The sequence below is a fragment of the Cebus imitator genome, unplaced genomic scaffold, assembly GCF_001604975.1.
Source record: "Cebus imitator isolate Cc_AM_T3 unplaced genomic scaffold, Cebus_imitator-1.0 Scaffold51, whole genome shotgun sequence".
NCBI lineage: Eukaryota > Metazoa > Chordata > Mammalia > Primates > Cebidae > Cebus > Cebus imitator.
Window position 1 is genome coordinate 9,134,119 of NW_016107366.1, and position 12,436 is coordinate 9,146,554.

Below are 12,436 nucleotides of genomic sequence, written 5' to 3' on the forward strand. Positions count from 1 at the left end.
ACTCTAAAGAGAGGAGGCCTGGGCTTCTGCTCTGCTGTGTGTCCTTAGGCATGTCACTGCCCCTTTCTGGCTTCGCCTTCCTCTGTAGAAGTAAGAAAGCACAAGAAGGCCTCCAGGGAGCATCTGGATACAGATTAGTACCAATGCCCAGAGAAAGGCCATGCTGCGGGGGTCCAGAGTAAGGGAGGACAGAACCACCACGGGGACCCAGGCTACCTGCCTTTTGGGAAGGCTGAAGGGCTCAGAGGGGAAGGTCTCACTGGTGTCTCCTCTCCTGTTGCTCTGTCCCAGGCCCTTGGACAAGGCCCCGCTTTGGTCAAAGATAATTCAGAGAACCGGGTGCAGTGGCTCACATCTGTAATCCCAGCACTTTGGGAGGCCAAGGTGGATGGATCACGAAGTCAGGAGTTTGTGACCAGCCTGGCCAACATGGTGAAACCCCATCTCTACTAAAAATACTAAAAATTAGCTGGGTGTGTTGGCATGTGCCTGTAATCCCAGCTACTTGGGAGGCTGAGGCAGGAGAATCACTTGAACCCAGGAGGCAGTGGTTGAAGTGAGCCAAGATCACACCACTACACTCCAGCCTGGGGGACAGTGTGGAAAAAAAAAAAGAATAAGTCACAGAATGAGTCACCAGGAGGCAAAGGGTCATGGAAAAGGAAAGTGGGGGTGTCCAGCACCCCCGGTCCTGCCCTTTCCTCCTTGGCTGAGGAACCTAGTGAGTCACGAAATTCCACTGGGGCGGGCTCTGTGCCAAGCTCAGTGATAGCGGGGAGGCTCTGGCTCTGTTCTCATACCCTGCTCTGTGTCCCTGCCTCTTACACACAGACAGACAGACAAGGACAGGCAGATGGCCACAATCCCCACACAGACACAGGCAGACACCCACACAGATACACAGACACCTCATAGACAGGCAGACACAGACAGGACACACACACAGGCCTACAAGCCAACAAGTGCACAAATACAGGCAAATCACACACACTGGCAGACAGACACACTGTGATGGACACAGAGACAGATACACACACACGGATGCACCGGTACATAGCAGATGGACAGGTAAATGGACAGACAAGCAGACACAGTCAGACAACGACAGGCAGATAGCCAAAATACAGATACTCACAGATACACAGGCACATAGCAGACAGACAGGTAAACACACTTCAGGAGGCCAAGGCAGATGAATTGCTTGAGCTTAGGAGTTTGAGACCAGCCTGGGCAACATGGTGAAATCCCACCTCTAGTACAAATACAAAAAAATTTAGCTAGGGATGGCGGCGCACGCCTTGTGCATCTGTAGTTCCAGCTACTCAGGAAGCTGAGGCGAGAGGATTGCTTGAGCCAAGGAGATCAAAGCTGCAGTGATTCGAGATCGTGCCGCTGCACTCCAGCCTGGGTAGCAAAATGAGACCTTGTCTTAGAACAAAACAAAACGAAAGAAACACAGATGACCCGATGTGGACTGACAGACTCAAGCAGAAGCAGAAACACCCCACAAACTCCACTACTCGATATCCACGTGCATGCATGCACACACAGACAACACACCCAGACTCACGAGGGTAACCTATGGGCTGTGATTTTGGGCAAAAGATAGATCAGATGTCCCTGAGCCAGCCCCCAGCCCCAGAACCATGAAACTGACCCATAAAAGTAGGCACCCTGGGCGTAAGCTCTTCTGAAAGAAAGCAGCCTTCATCTCTCACCCTGAGGATATGACATTTACCAATGCCAAGGGGCCCGTCTTGCAGTAAGATCAGTGAAGATTAGATAGGAAAAGGGAATTCCCAACCAGGAGCGTGTTGAGACCTGTAGCTGGTGACTAGGAGTAAAGGAGTGGGCTGGTGGCAGGCAGGGAACTTGTGTTCTGGCTGCATGACCTCAGGCAAGTGTGTTCTTCTGAGCCTCAGTTTCCAACCTGGGCTTTGTCCTCCCAAGTCCCTGCAGGGAGCAGATGGACAGCTCCTGGGTGTGTCAGTGCCAGTGCTTAGGGCCCCAGGACATCATCCCTCCACCCCCACCATTAGGGCAGGACCCCCTTGGTGACTCATCACCCAGTGGTCCATGGCAGGGGTAACTCAGCCACAGGCGCCCATGGTCCTCAGCTCTCTTCCTTCCCCCAGGGGCTGGCCAGCTGAAGATGCCCCTAGGTTTGGGGAGGGATGCAGGGAGGTCAGTGGGAGGGCAAGGGAGTCCCCGATGCCTCCCCAGGGACCAGCATGTGAGGCTCAGGCCTGGGCCTGGGAGGGTTTGTCCAGGTATCGTCTCTTTTATCCTCTTTGCAGGTAGAGACCTCTGGCCTGGGCCCAACCTGTTGGAAGAGAGGGCATTGCATAATGAGGAGGTAAAAGGTGATGGCAGACCTGGTGGGACAGAAGCACCATTGTTTGGGTCCCAGGCCAGCCTGGGCAAAGAGAGGTTTATGCCTGGGGCAGGAAGGAGGGGCTCTGCAGGCTGTGCCAGCTGGCGGGGCCCTTCCCTTTGGGTCCCTGGAGGGGTACAGGTGCTAAGCAGGACACCCTTGGTTTGCTAGAGGGGGAGGTGCTGGGCGGGGGGCCACCCCCACACCATGCCCACCTCCCCGAGGTGAGCCGCCCAGGGCACCTAAGGATCACACTCCTGGAATTCCAATCATTCCTAGGAGCTGGGGTGGCACCCAAGCCTGGGGGGCACCATGGAGAGGGGTGTGCGTGGCTGTTTTTATTACTGAGAGGTCAGGGGAGGCTTCGAGAATTTTGCCTCACATGCCTTCCCCATCCTTTTCCAAACTTGTGTCCATAACTCGGAGCTCGGCTGCCCACGTCTCGCCTTCACCAGAGCCCCTCAGCCCCCCAGGGACGCCCACTGGGAAGTCCTTCCCGGTATTAGACCACAATCCTTCCTGCTTGGGGCTCCCCTAAGGGAACGGCTTCCACCACAGGAGACCCAGCCAGGACAATCGCGTGCTTGTCGTCTCTCCACCCTGCAAGCCCACAGCTCCAGTCCCGAGCGGTGGGGTAGTGACTCCAGGTACAAGCCAGCCGGCCCCGCCCTCCCGCCGCCAGGGCGGTGCAGAGCATGGGCGGTACAAAACGCGCCCCGCCCCGCGCTCCTCTCTTGACTTTGAGTGTCCGGCGGTCGCAGAGCCAGGAGGCGGAGGCGCGCGGGGCAGCCTGGGCCCCAGCCCACACCCTCACCAGGTAGGGACGCTCCCCTGCTCAGAGGGCGGAAGGTGTAGACCGGGAAGAAACAGGAGGAGGGGGCAGGCGGAGGAACCAAGACAGATGGCAGAAAGTGGGACAGTGGAGGGGAACAGAGGGACACAGGAGCAGAAAAGAGGGGGACCCAGAAGACAGGAGGAGACAGGAGAGCACAAAGTCAAGGACCCAGTTCAGGGATGTGTCTGCTGGAGGGCAGAGGGGCCCAGGACGGGAGAGAAGACCTTGGGTCCACAGGATGAGTGCTGGGTAGGAGCACCAAGAATGCCACCACCCCTCATTTCCTTGTCCCTGAAGGTCCCTGCCTAGGTCAGGGAGGGGCTCCGTTTCTGCCCAGTCCCCATCCCCCTGTTGCCAGGGCCCACTTAGGCTCCTGGGGGCTTGAGGAGAAGAAGCCCATGTCCTGCCTGGGGATTCAGGAATCGGGATTTCCCTCCCTGCTGGCCACTCTTGAACTCACAGCTCCAGGAAACTGGGAGACCTGTCTCTGGTATGCCAGGGAGTCTCTGCTGCCCACCATCTCTGCCCCCCAGGGCCCAGGAGCCGCCATGTGGCGATGTCCACTGGGGCTACTGCTGTTGCTGCTGCTGACTGGCCACGTGGCTCTGGGTGCCCAGAAGGGTCGTGGGCGCCGGGAGCTAGCACCAGGTCTGCACCTGCGGGGCATCCGGGACGCGGGAGGCCGGTACTGCCAGGAGCAGGACCTGTGCTGCCGTGGCCGTGCCGACGACTGTGCCCTGCCCTACCTGGGCACCATCTGTTACTGTGACCTCTTCTGCAACCGCACGGTCTCCGACTGCTGCCCTGACTTCTGGGACTTCTGCCTCGGCGTGCCACCCCCTTTTCCCCCAATCCAAGGTGGGCACCAAGATGGCCAGGAGGGCGGGTCGCTTTGTCCACCCCAGGCTCAGGAGCAAAGCTGGATGCACTGACATTTCCAGGGGAGGCTCTGTAGAATCTGGGACCCTTCCCTGCCCCTCTGGGAAGTCTCTGCTGTGGTCTAACTTGACTCTCTCCAGCAAGAATGGAAGAAGCTCCTTGGTTAGAATTCTAAGTTGGCCCAAAGAAAGGGCAGCCTCCCACATTTTCTCCCAATCCTGTCTCCACTGCAGACACGGAAGGTGCTGGCCGCACCTGCTGACTCACTCTTGGGCTGATAAGGCACACATGGGGTGATGAGGCTCATCTTAGACATTTTTCTGCTGCTCATGCCTGGGAGATGGGTCATTTCTGTTCCTGCTTTCAGCCTCGCTGTCATCCTTTTGCATGCACTTGCCCCTGTCCAATAGGAGAATCACTTGCATTCCTTCCCACAGTTCCACGCTGCTTGGGCCGGCAGACTGCATACCTGAGCTGTCATCTCAGAGTGCTGTGTTGTCTTAAGGCAGTCGCTTACCTACTCTGGGCCTAACCCTAACTTATTTAAATGGCAAAGAATCCCGGGAATGTTGTGGCTGCATCCAAGTAAAGTGAGAGGGATCCAGGTTGGAATCACTGAAGAACTTCCCAAGTCGCAGTTGGTGTGTGACCCTGCAGGACATGTCTTCAGTTATAGTTTGGCTTTCATTTCAGTGACAGCTGGCGTGTGTGTGTGTGTGTGTGTGTGTGTGTGTGTGTGTGTCAGAGAGAGAGAGATTGGTGAGCTTGGAAACGTTCCTGACCTCAAGGTACCTGACCTCTGAGGATCTGACCAATCAGCCCATCCTCTCTGGCTCTAGTTTCATTCTCTTTCCTTCCAGCAGGATGTATGCATGGAGGTCGCATCTATCCAGTCTTGGGAACCTACTGGGACAACTGTAACCGTTGGTGAGTGTTTGGAGCCTAGAGAGGTCTTGCTTTGGGAGGCTTGTGGCTGACAGACTTGGTTCAAATTCTATCCCTGTGACTCTTTTGCAAGGGAAAGCCTTTACCCTTCTCTGAACCTCAGTTTCCTCATCTGCAACGGAGGAATTTTAACACTGACCACGTCAACTTATCTCACATCATTCCAACAGCATTCCTCAAGCATGGCCAGTCATGGGTGCCTGGCCCAAGGGCTGCCCTTGACCTGGGAGTCCTTCCCCACCCGCCCCTACCCGCCCCGGGCTTGGGCTGGGCTACCCCTCCCAGCTATTCCTGCGGTCACCGCAGAGTCAGAGGGAAAAGGGGGCGCCAGGAAGGAAACCTCTGACTGCGGCATCCGCTGCTGCGGGCTGATGAGGGTCAGGGATGGCTGAGCAGGCGGCCAGCCAGCATCTAGCAGGGCCTTCCCTGAAATGTGCTCCTCTTCCCTTCCCCACCCCTCCCCACCGTTCCCCAAAGGAGAAAGAAGGGGTCACGGGTATGCCCCTCTTCAGTCTGAGATGGGAAGTGAAGAAGGGCCGGGTAGGAAACCCTGAACACCTTAATAGAAATAATGGGGAGCCTACGACTTGGAGGAGGAGGCCCTGCACCCACTCCACCCCCACTCCCTCTTTGCCTGGGACTGAGGCCCCAGAGAGAAGGAAACTTTTTGGAATGCGTTGCGCATAAGCTGTTTCCATTGCCTCACTAGGGTGAGGGGTGCCCGGGTCACAGTGAGGGAGGGGCGATTCAGCACGTGTCTGGGTGAGAGCATGTATGTGTGCAGCATGCTGTGTAAACACCGTGCGTGTGTTCAGCCTGCCCCTGTCTGCAGGTTCTGATAGTATGGCTCTGGATGCTGAGGGGTTAACTCTCTCTCACTCCTGTCCCTGGCCCTTAGGCCCCCTCTGGAATGCCTGGACCTGCTACCACTGGCCCTGTCTGGACCTGTGTGGGCAGCCTTGGGGGCAAAGGAGGAGACGGCAGGAAGGGACTGAGCAGCCTACTGCCCTCTCCTCTGGCCGGCTCTGGGGGTGAAGGTGGGGGAGTGTCCGGGTTTCAGAGACCTCAAGGGATGCTTCCAGAGTCTGGTCAGGTGCTGCTGCCTAGGCATGCAAAGGGGGAACAGCCTGGTGTGCAGATGGGGAAAGGAAGGTCGAGGAGTGCCTCCCCAGCCCTCGGACTCCTCTGGCTCTCCGCAGCAGTGCCCCCGCCGCTCTGGGGCTGGAGAGCGAGCCATACTGGGTCTTGGCTCCCCTTGAGGCTCCTTAAAAGGCAACATTGGAGGTGGGAGCCTCAGGCAGCTTGGAAGGAGGCAGTTGAGCATCTTGTAATAACAGAGCTATGAGCTTATACAAGCATTATAGAATTCATAGAATGCAGCCCTTCCGTTCACAACTGCGTATTAAAGACCTTCTGCGTGGCAGGCACTGTGCTGGGCTCATGAGACGGAGCAGAAACGCAACAGACACAGTCCTTTCCCACTTCTAGAGTAAGGCGAAGGGCATGGGAAGACAATAAATGAGTGTATCCTGACAAGCTGTCCAGTGTTACAGGGGAAAGAGGGTATAACGGGGGTCCCAGCTTAGAGTGGGGAGGGGGCGGGAAAGCCACTCTGAGGAAGGGACATTTATGCTGAGACCGGGGAGGATAGAAGAGAGGACAAGAGGCCTGGCCTGTGCAGAGGGAGCGGCTTGTGGGAAGGCTGGGAGGTGACAGAGCTCATTTTAGCTGGAGCTGGGGTAGGGGAGAGACACCCAAAAGAGGAGCAGGCCACGTTCCGTGGGTCACATCAGCTATGCTGAGTATTCTGCGTTTTGTTCTAAGAAGTCATGTAGAGCACGAGGTCTGATTTATGTTCCTCAAAGATCTCTCTGGCCTGGGGGTGGGTAGGGAGGGATGGCCGGGAATACTAAAGGAGTAGTGGTCTTGATGAAGAAGCCAGTGCCATGGTCCAGTGGAGGGGTGGGAGTAGGGAGGCCACGGTGGAGGGGCAGGAGTAGGGAGGCCACAGTGGAGGGGCAGGAGTAGGGAGGCCACGGTGGAGGGGCAGGAGTAGGGAGGCCACGGTGGAGGGGCGGGAGTAGGGAGGCCACGGTGGAGGGACGGGAGTAGGGCGGCCACGGTGGAGGGGCGGGAGGCAGGTGGATTCCTGGTACGCCATCTCCAAGCCCTGCTGATGGGGGTCATGTGGGCGGACGCTGCAGACCACACGGAGCTCTGGCGTGAACAGCCGGGTGCCATTTTCAGAGCTGAAGATATTAGGGAAGAGCAGGCTTGGGGGAGGCAGATGGGCTGTTTTGAGTTTGAGGTGCCTTTTGCACATCCAGAGAGGTCAGGTCAGTGGGATGTGAGTCTGAAGCTCTAGAGAAGAGGGGTCTGGGGTTCCTGTAACGGAACGGTGATGGTAGGTATTAATTTTGAGCGCTTCTGCAAAACGCTTTACAAGCCTGGCATTGAATCCCTGGAAAGTGGTACCACTGTATTATCCTGATTTTATAGACTAGGTCATTGACAGAGACAGAGTTTGAATGATTCTCCTCAGATCACACGGCTCGTGGGTCAGGAGTGGAGCCCAGAATTTGAATTCCAGAGCCCATGCTCTTAGTCAATTCAGTATATGGCCTCAGTCACTGACTCAGCCAACAAATATTTATTGGGTGCTTATTACGTGCTAGGTTTTGTTTTCCTAGGCACTGAAAATACCAAACAATACCTGCCCTCAAGGAACTTAGAGCCTATGAGGAAACAGGTCTAAACTATGTAAACAGGCCAGGCCTGTGGCTCACACCTGAAATCCCAGAACTTTGGGAGGCCAAGGAGGGTGGCTTGCTTGAGGCCTGGAATTTGAGACCAGCCGAGACAACATAGCGAAACCCCATCTCTACAAAAAATGCAAAAATTAGCTGGGTGTGGTGGTGCACACGTGTAGTCCCAGCTATTCAGGAGACTGAGGTGGGAGGACCACTTGAGCCTGGGAGGCAGAGACTGCAGTGAGCCGAGATCACACCACTGCATTCCAGCCAGGGCAACAGAGCAAGACCCTGTCTCAAAAAAAGTAGGGGGTGGTGGGGTGCAGGCAGATCAGTGTGAACCATCAGGAGCCAGCCTAGTGGGAGTCTTGGAACCAGAACGAGGAGGAGGAGGGTACCAGGGGACAGGAGGACAGATCGTGCAGGGCCTTGTCACCACGAAACCTTGGCTCTTATTCTGTGATGGGAAGCCAGTGGGTGACTTTGGGCAGAGGAACAACATGATATGACTTAGGTTTAGCAGGGTCATTCTGGCAGCTGTTAAAAATACCCTGGGAGAGGGGGGCCTGGGGCAGGTGCAGGGAGCACCCACAGTGAGGAAGCCACAGCAGGAATTCAGGTGAGAGGTGATCAGACTCAGGGGGCTGCAGGAGAGAATGAGGGCGGTTCGGATTTTGGATGTGATTTTAAGGTAGACCCACAGGATATGTGGGTGCGCTGGATCAGCATGTGAGAGGAAGTCACCAGGGACCGCCAGGTTTGGGGCCCAAACTCCAGGAAGGATGGAATTCCCATTTCCTGACAACTATGAAGGGAATAGGTGTGGGAGATCAGGAATTCGGTCCAGGGTGTGTTTGGTAGTGATGTTGAGTAGCCCTGAGATCCTTGACTCTGGAGTTCAGGCAGAGATCTGGGCCACAGACATAAACTTGAGAATCATGAACTAGACATTGACATTTGAAGCCACCCGGCTGGATGGGATCACCTAGAGACTCTCCCATAGTCGCTGGTACAGAATCCCTGGCCCATGTTAACCTCCGAGGTCATATTCCTTCAGAGGGTCCCCAGCCCCCCACTTACCCTTTCCTTCTCTCCTTTTCTCCCCAGCACCTGCCAGGAGAACAGGCAGTGGCAGTGTGACCAAGAGCCATGCCTGGTGGATCCAGACATGATCAATGCCATCAACCAGGGCAACTATGGGTGAGAGGTCCTAGAAGCACCCTCAGTGGGCACACATGCACACACATGCGCATATCCACGCATGCCCTGCTGTGGGGCATGTCCAGCAGGGCACTCCTGTACCCAGATTTGATTGTGTGTGCACTCAGCCACTGTGCCTCTCTCCCACCCACATGTCGCTACCCCCAGGGCCCCGAGCCTTGGAAGATCTGTGACTTCCTTTCATCCCCTCTCCTTCAGGTGGCAGGCTGGGAACCACAGTGCCTTCTGGGGCATGACCCTGGATGAGGGCATTCGCTACCGCCTGGGCACCATCCGCCCATCCTCCTCTGTCTTGAACATGCATGAAATTTATGTAAGTCCATCCTTTCCCACAATCCTGCCATCTTCCCATGGCTCAGAACCTCAGGGATGCTGGCCCTGTACCCTGCTCCTCCAAGGGCCTGGACCATCCCCTACCTATGAGGCTGTGTGTCTCTGGACAAGTTACTCCCCTTCTCTGGGCCTCTGTTTCCTGTTTCCACAAGATGTGCTTTGCTGGAAGAACTGATGCTCATTTTGAGTTTTGTGGTCCTGGCATCAGCTCCCCCCGATCTCTCCAGCCTGGGAAAAATGTTGTTGGTCTCAGTACAGCTGGGTCAGGGCCCAAGGGGACAGGGGGTCACCTTGGTATTTTGGGAAGGGAAGGAGAGACACTTCTCCAGCTCTGGCCAGAGGGCAGCAGTTCTTGGAAATAAATGCCGATTCAATGGAACCCCAAGGGAGGAGAGGGCTTCTCTCTTCCCGACAGTGGGACCCTCTGGGAGAGGAATGGGAACCAGGCCCAAAGTGAAAGGGTGAGGAAGGGAAGCTTCAGCAGGCCTGGACTAGGACACGCGCTGGAGCATCTGTCCATCAGTCGCAGGCAGTGGGGAGGCAAGGGCTGGCAGGAGTGGCCCTCCCTGCAGAAACTTCGGCCTGGGGTGACCAGCCCCTGGCCCTGCCCTTTTTCCCCTGGGCCTCTGGTTATTTTCTGCCTCCTGCTGTTTGTGTTGGCAGCCTGCCTGGTCATGGGACCCTACTGCCTTTTCCCTCCCCTGCCCTTTGAGGCCTGAGCCCAGGGCCCTGGTGGAAAGGCTATGGCTGAACAGAAGGTGCAGAGGAAAGAGGCAGGGGTTGAGAATGGAAAGCGGAGGGGCCTGGGCTGGTCACTTGCCTGTGCCTGGCCTCAGCTGCCTCATCTGGAAAGCAGGACTAGTCGCCCCCACCTGATACCTGGGAGGCACTAAATGGTGCTGCGTTCTTCAGCTCAAGTCAAAGTTGGAGGCAGCTGGAATCCTGCAGCAGCAGGAGGGTTCCAGATCAAACTTCAGAAGGCCCTGGACTTGGTGGCCCTCCAGTGCCAGTGGACACCTGAGGGGCAAGCCAGTACAGAACAGGAGGCAGACAGGGCAACCTTTATCTTGCAGACAGTGCTGAACCCAGGGGAGGTGCTTCCCAAGGCCTTCGAGGCCTCTGAGAAGTGGCCCAACCTGATTCACGAGCCTCTTGACCAGGGCAACTGTGCAGGCTCCTGGGCCTTCTCCACAGCAGGTAAGCTAAGGGCAAGGGCTGGTGCCAGGGAGAGGAGGGCCAAGCTCTGAGCCTCCTGACAGCCCCTCTGCCTCACCCCACCAGCTGTGGCATCCGATCGTGTCTCTATCCATTCTCTGGGACACATGACACCCGTCCTGTCGCCCCAGAACCTGCTGTCTTGTAACACCCACCACCAGCAGGGCTGCCGCGGTGGGCGTCTCGATGGTGCCTGGTGGTTCCTGCGTCGCCGAGGGTATGCAGCAGTGGGGATGTGGGCAGGGAAGAGGGCGAGAAGCTCCATGGGCATGGCCTGGGCCATGATGCACCAGGTCTTTCTGCCTTTGCCCCCTCTTGCCTCTCCAGGGTGGTGTCTGACCACTGCTACCCCTTCTCGGGCCGTGAGCGAGACAAGGGTGGCCCCGCGCCCCCCTGTATGATGCACAGCCGAGCCACGGGTCGGGGCAAGCGCCAGGCCACTGCCCGCTGCCCCAACGGCCACGTTAATAACAACAACATCTACCAGGTCACTCCTGCCTACCGCCTCGGCTCCAATGTAAGTCAGCACTTGGGTGAGGAACAGAGGCAGGAGGCTTGGGAAATGAAAGCCTGGAGTCTCACCCCTGACGGATGCTCTCTGTCCATCCCCTGCCCTCCAGGACACAGAGATCATGAAGGAGCTGATGGAGAATGGCCCTGTCCAAGGTAAATGCCCCTCATCCAGCACCCTGGTTCCAGAAGCTTGTCCTTGCTTGAGACTTGGCACAGTGGCACAAGTGGTCTGCACAGCATTCAGCAGCATGTCCAGAGGGGTCGGTAGTGGTGGGACCTCCCCTCCCACAGGCAGTGCCTGGAGGGGGCACTTAGAGCTTTGGTATAGAGGGGCCCTGGTGCCTGGGCATACGTCAATAGACTCAGGCACCAGTGCCTGTGCCAACGGGCTGAGTGGACCCTACTCTAACATCTGCCCATAGCCCTCATGGAGGTGCATGAGGATTTCTTCCTCTACAAGGGAGGCATCTACAGCCACACGCCAGTGAACCTTGGGAGGCCAGAGAGATACCGCCGGCATGGGACCCACTCAGTCAAGATCACAGGGTGAGGGGCGTGTGGGCAGAGGGGTTGGGAAGAGCAGGGTTTGTGCTAGGGGCTCCGGAGCCTGCCTTGAGTTCTCACAATCTCTCTAAAGAGTCAGGATTGCTCTCCCCATTTCAAGAGAGAGAAAACTGAGACTCAGAAAGAGAAAGGACCTGCCCTGGGTCACACTGAAGGTTTTTTAGGAACTGTTCCTTCCTGACATCAGGATAAAATAACCCCAGTGAAATACAAAAAGAGACTCAAGAGTTTCTCAACCTCTCCCCACCTCTGCACCTGTCCCAGCTCTGCCTGACCCACCGAGTGACCTGAGAGGTCACTCCCCTGGCCTCAGTTTCCCTATCCGATTTAGGGAATACAGATATTAGACTCACTGACTTCAGTGAACTCAATGAAATGTGCTTTGCGGTGGGATTTGGGTGTCTCTAAGGTACCCATATTCTCAGTGTCTTCCTTCTGGCCCTTGGCACCTACCACTCCCTGGATCCCCAAGCGAGGGAAGGCAGGTGGATGTGTGGTCCCACAGAACTGGCCCCAGGAGGTGGGTCTCTGGAGGATCCAGGTTCCTTCCTCTTCTGCTCATCCCCCCTCCACTTTTACCATTGGTGCCTCTCCCCCACCCTGGACCTGGGTGCACAGACTTACCGGTGTGAGAGTGAGGGAGGTGCAGAGAGGTACAGAGACCTGCCTGAGCCCTGAGGGTGTCCTCAACTCTCCAAAGGCAACTGGGGGATGGATGGGGCAGGTCTCCCAGGTCGAAGCAACTGAGAGCAGGTAGACCAAGCGCCCTTCCCCCTCCCCTGCTCTGCCCACAGATGGGGAGAGGAG

The 12,436-nt window shown here is 56.8% G+C and overlaps 1 protein-coding gene across 1 annotated transcript in view; it reads left to right on the plus strand.

Moving 5' to 3' along the window:
• The first annotated feature begins 3,083 nt into the window (after positions 1–3,083).
• The window catches only part of TINAGL1 (tubulointerstitial nephritis antigen like 1), a 15,658-nt gene continuing 6,305 nt past the window's right edge, over positions 3,084–12,436 (plus strand). The window contains exons 1-11 of the mRNA XM_037738207.1: positions 3,084–3,191; positions 3,743–4,067; positions 4,949–5,015; positions 8,891–8,983; positions 9,203–9,317; positions 10,411–10,534; positions 10,619–10,769; positions 10,880–11,069; positions 11,173–11,218; positions 11,488–11,611; positions 12,424–12,430. Coding sequence (XP_037594135.1) covers positions 3,758–4,067; positions 4,949–5,015; positions 8,891–8,983; positions 9,203–9,317; positions 10,411–10,534; positions 10,619–10,769; positions 10,880–11,069; positions 11,173–11,218; positions 11,488–11,611; positions 12,424–12,430 — 1,227 coding nt within the window. The 5' untranslated portion in view covers positions 3,084–3,191; positions 3,743–3,757. The remainder of the gene's footprint in view (positions 3,192–3,742; positions 4,068–4,948; positions 5,016–8,890; positions 8,984–9,202; positions 9,318–10,410; positions 10,535–10,618; positions 10,770–10,879; positions 11,070–11,172; positions 11,219–11,487; positions 11,612–12,423; positions 12,431–12,436) is intronic.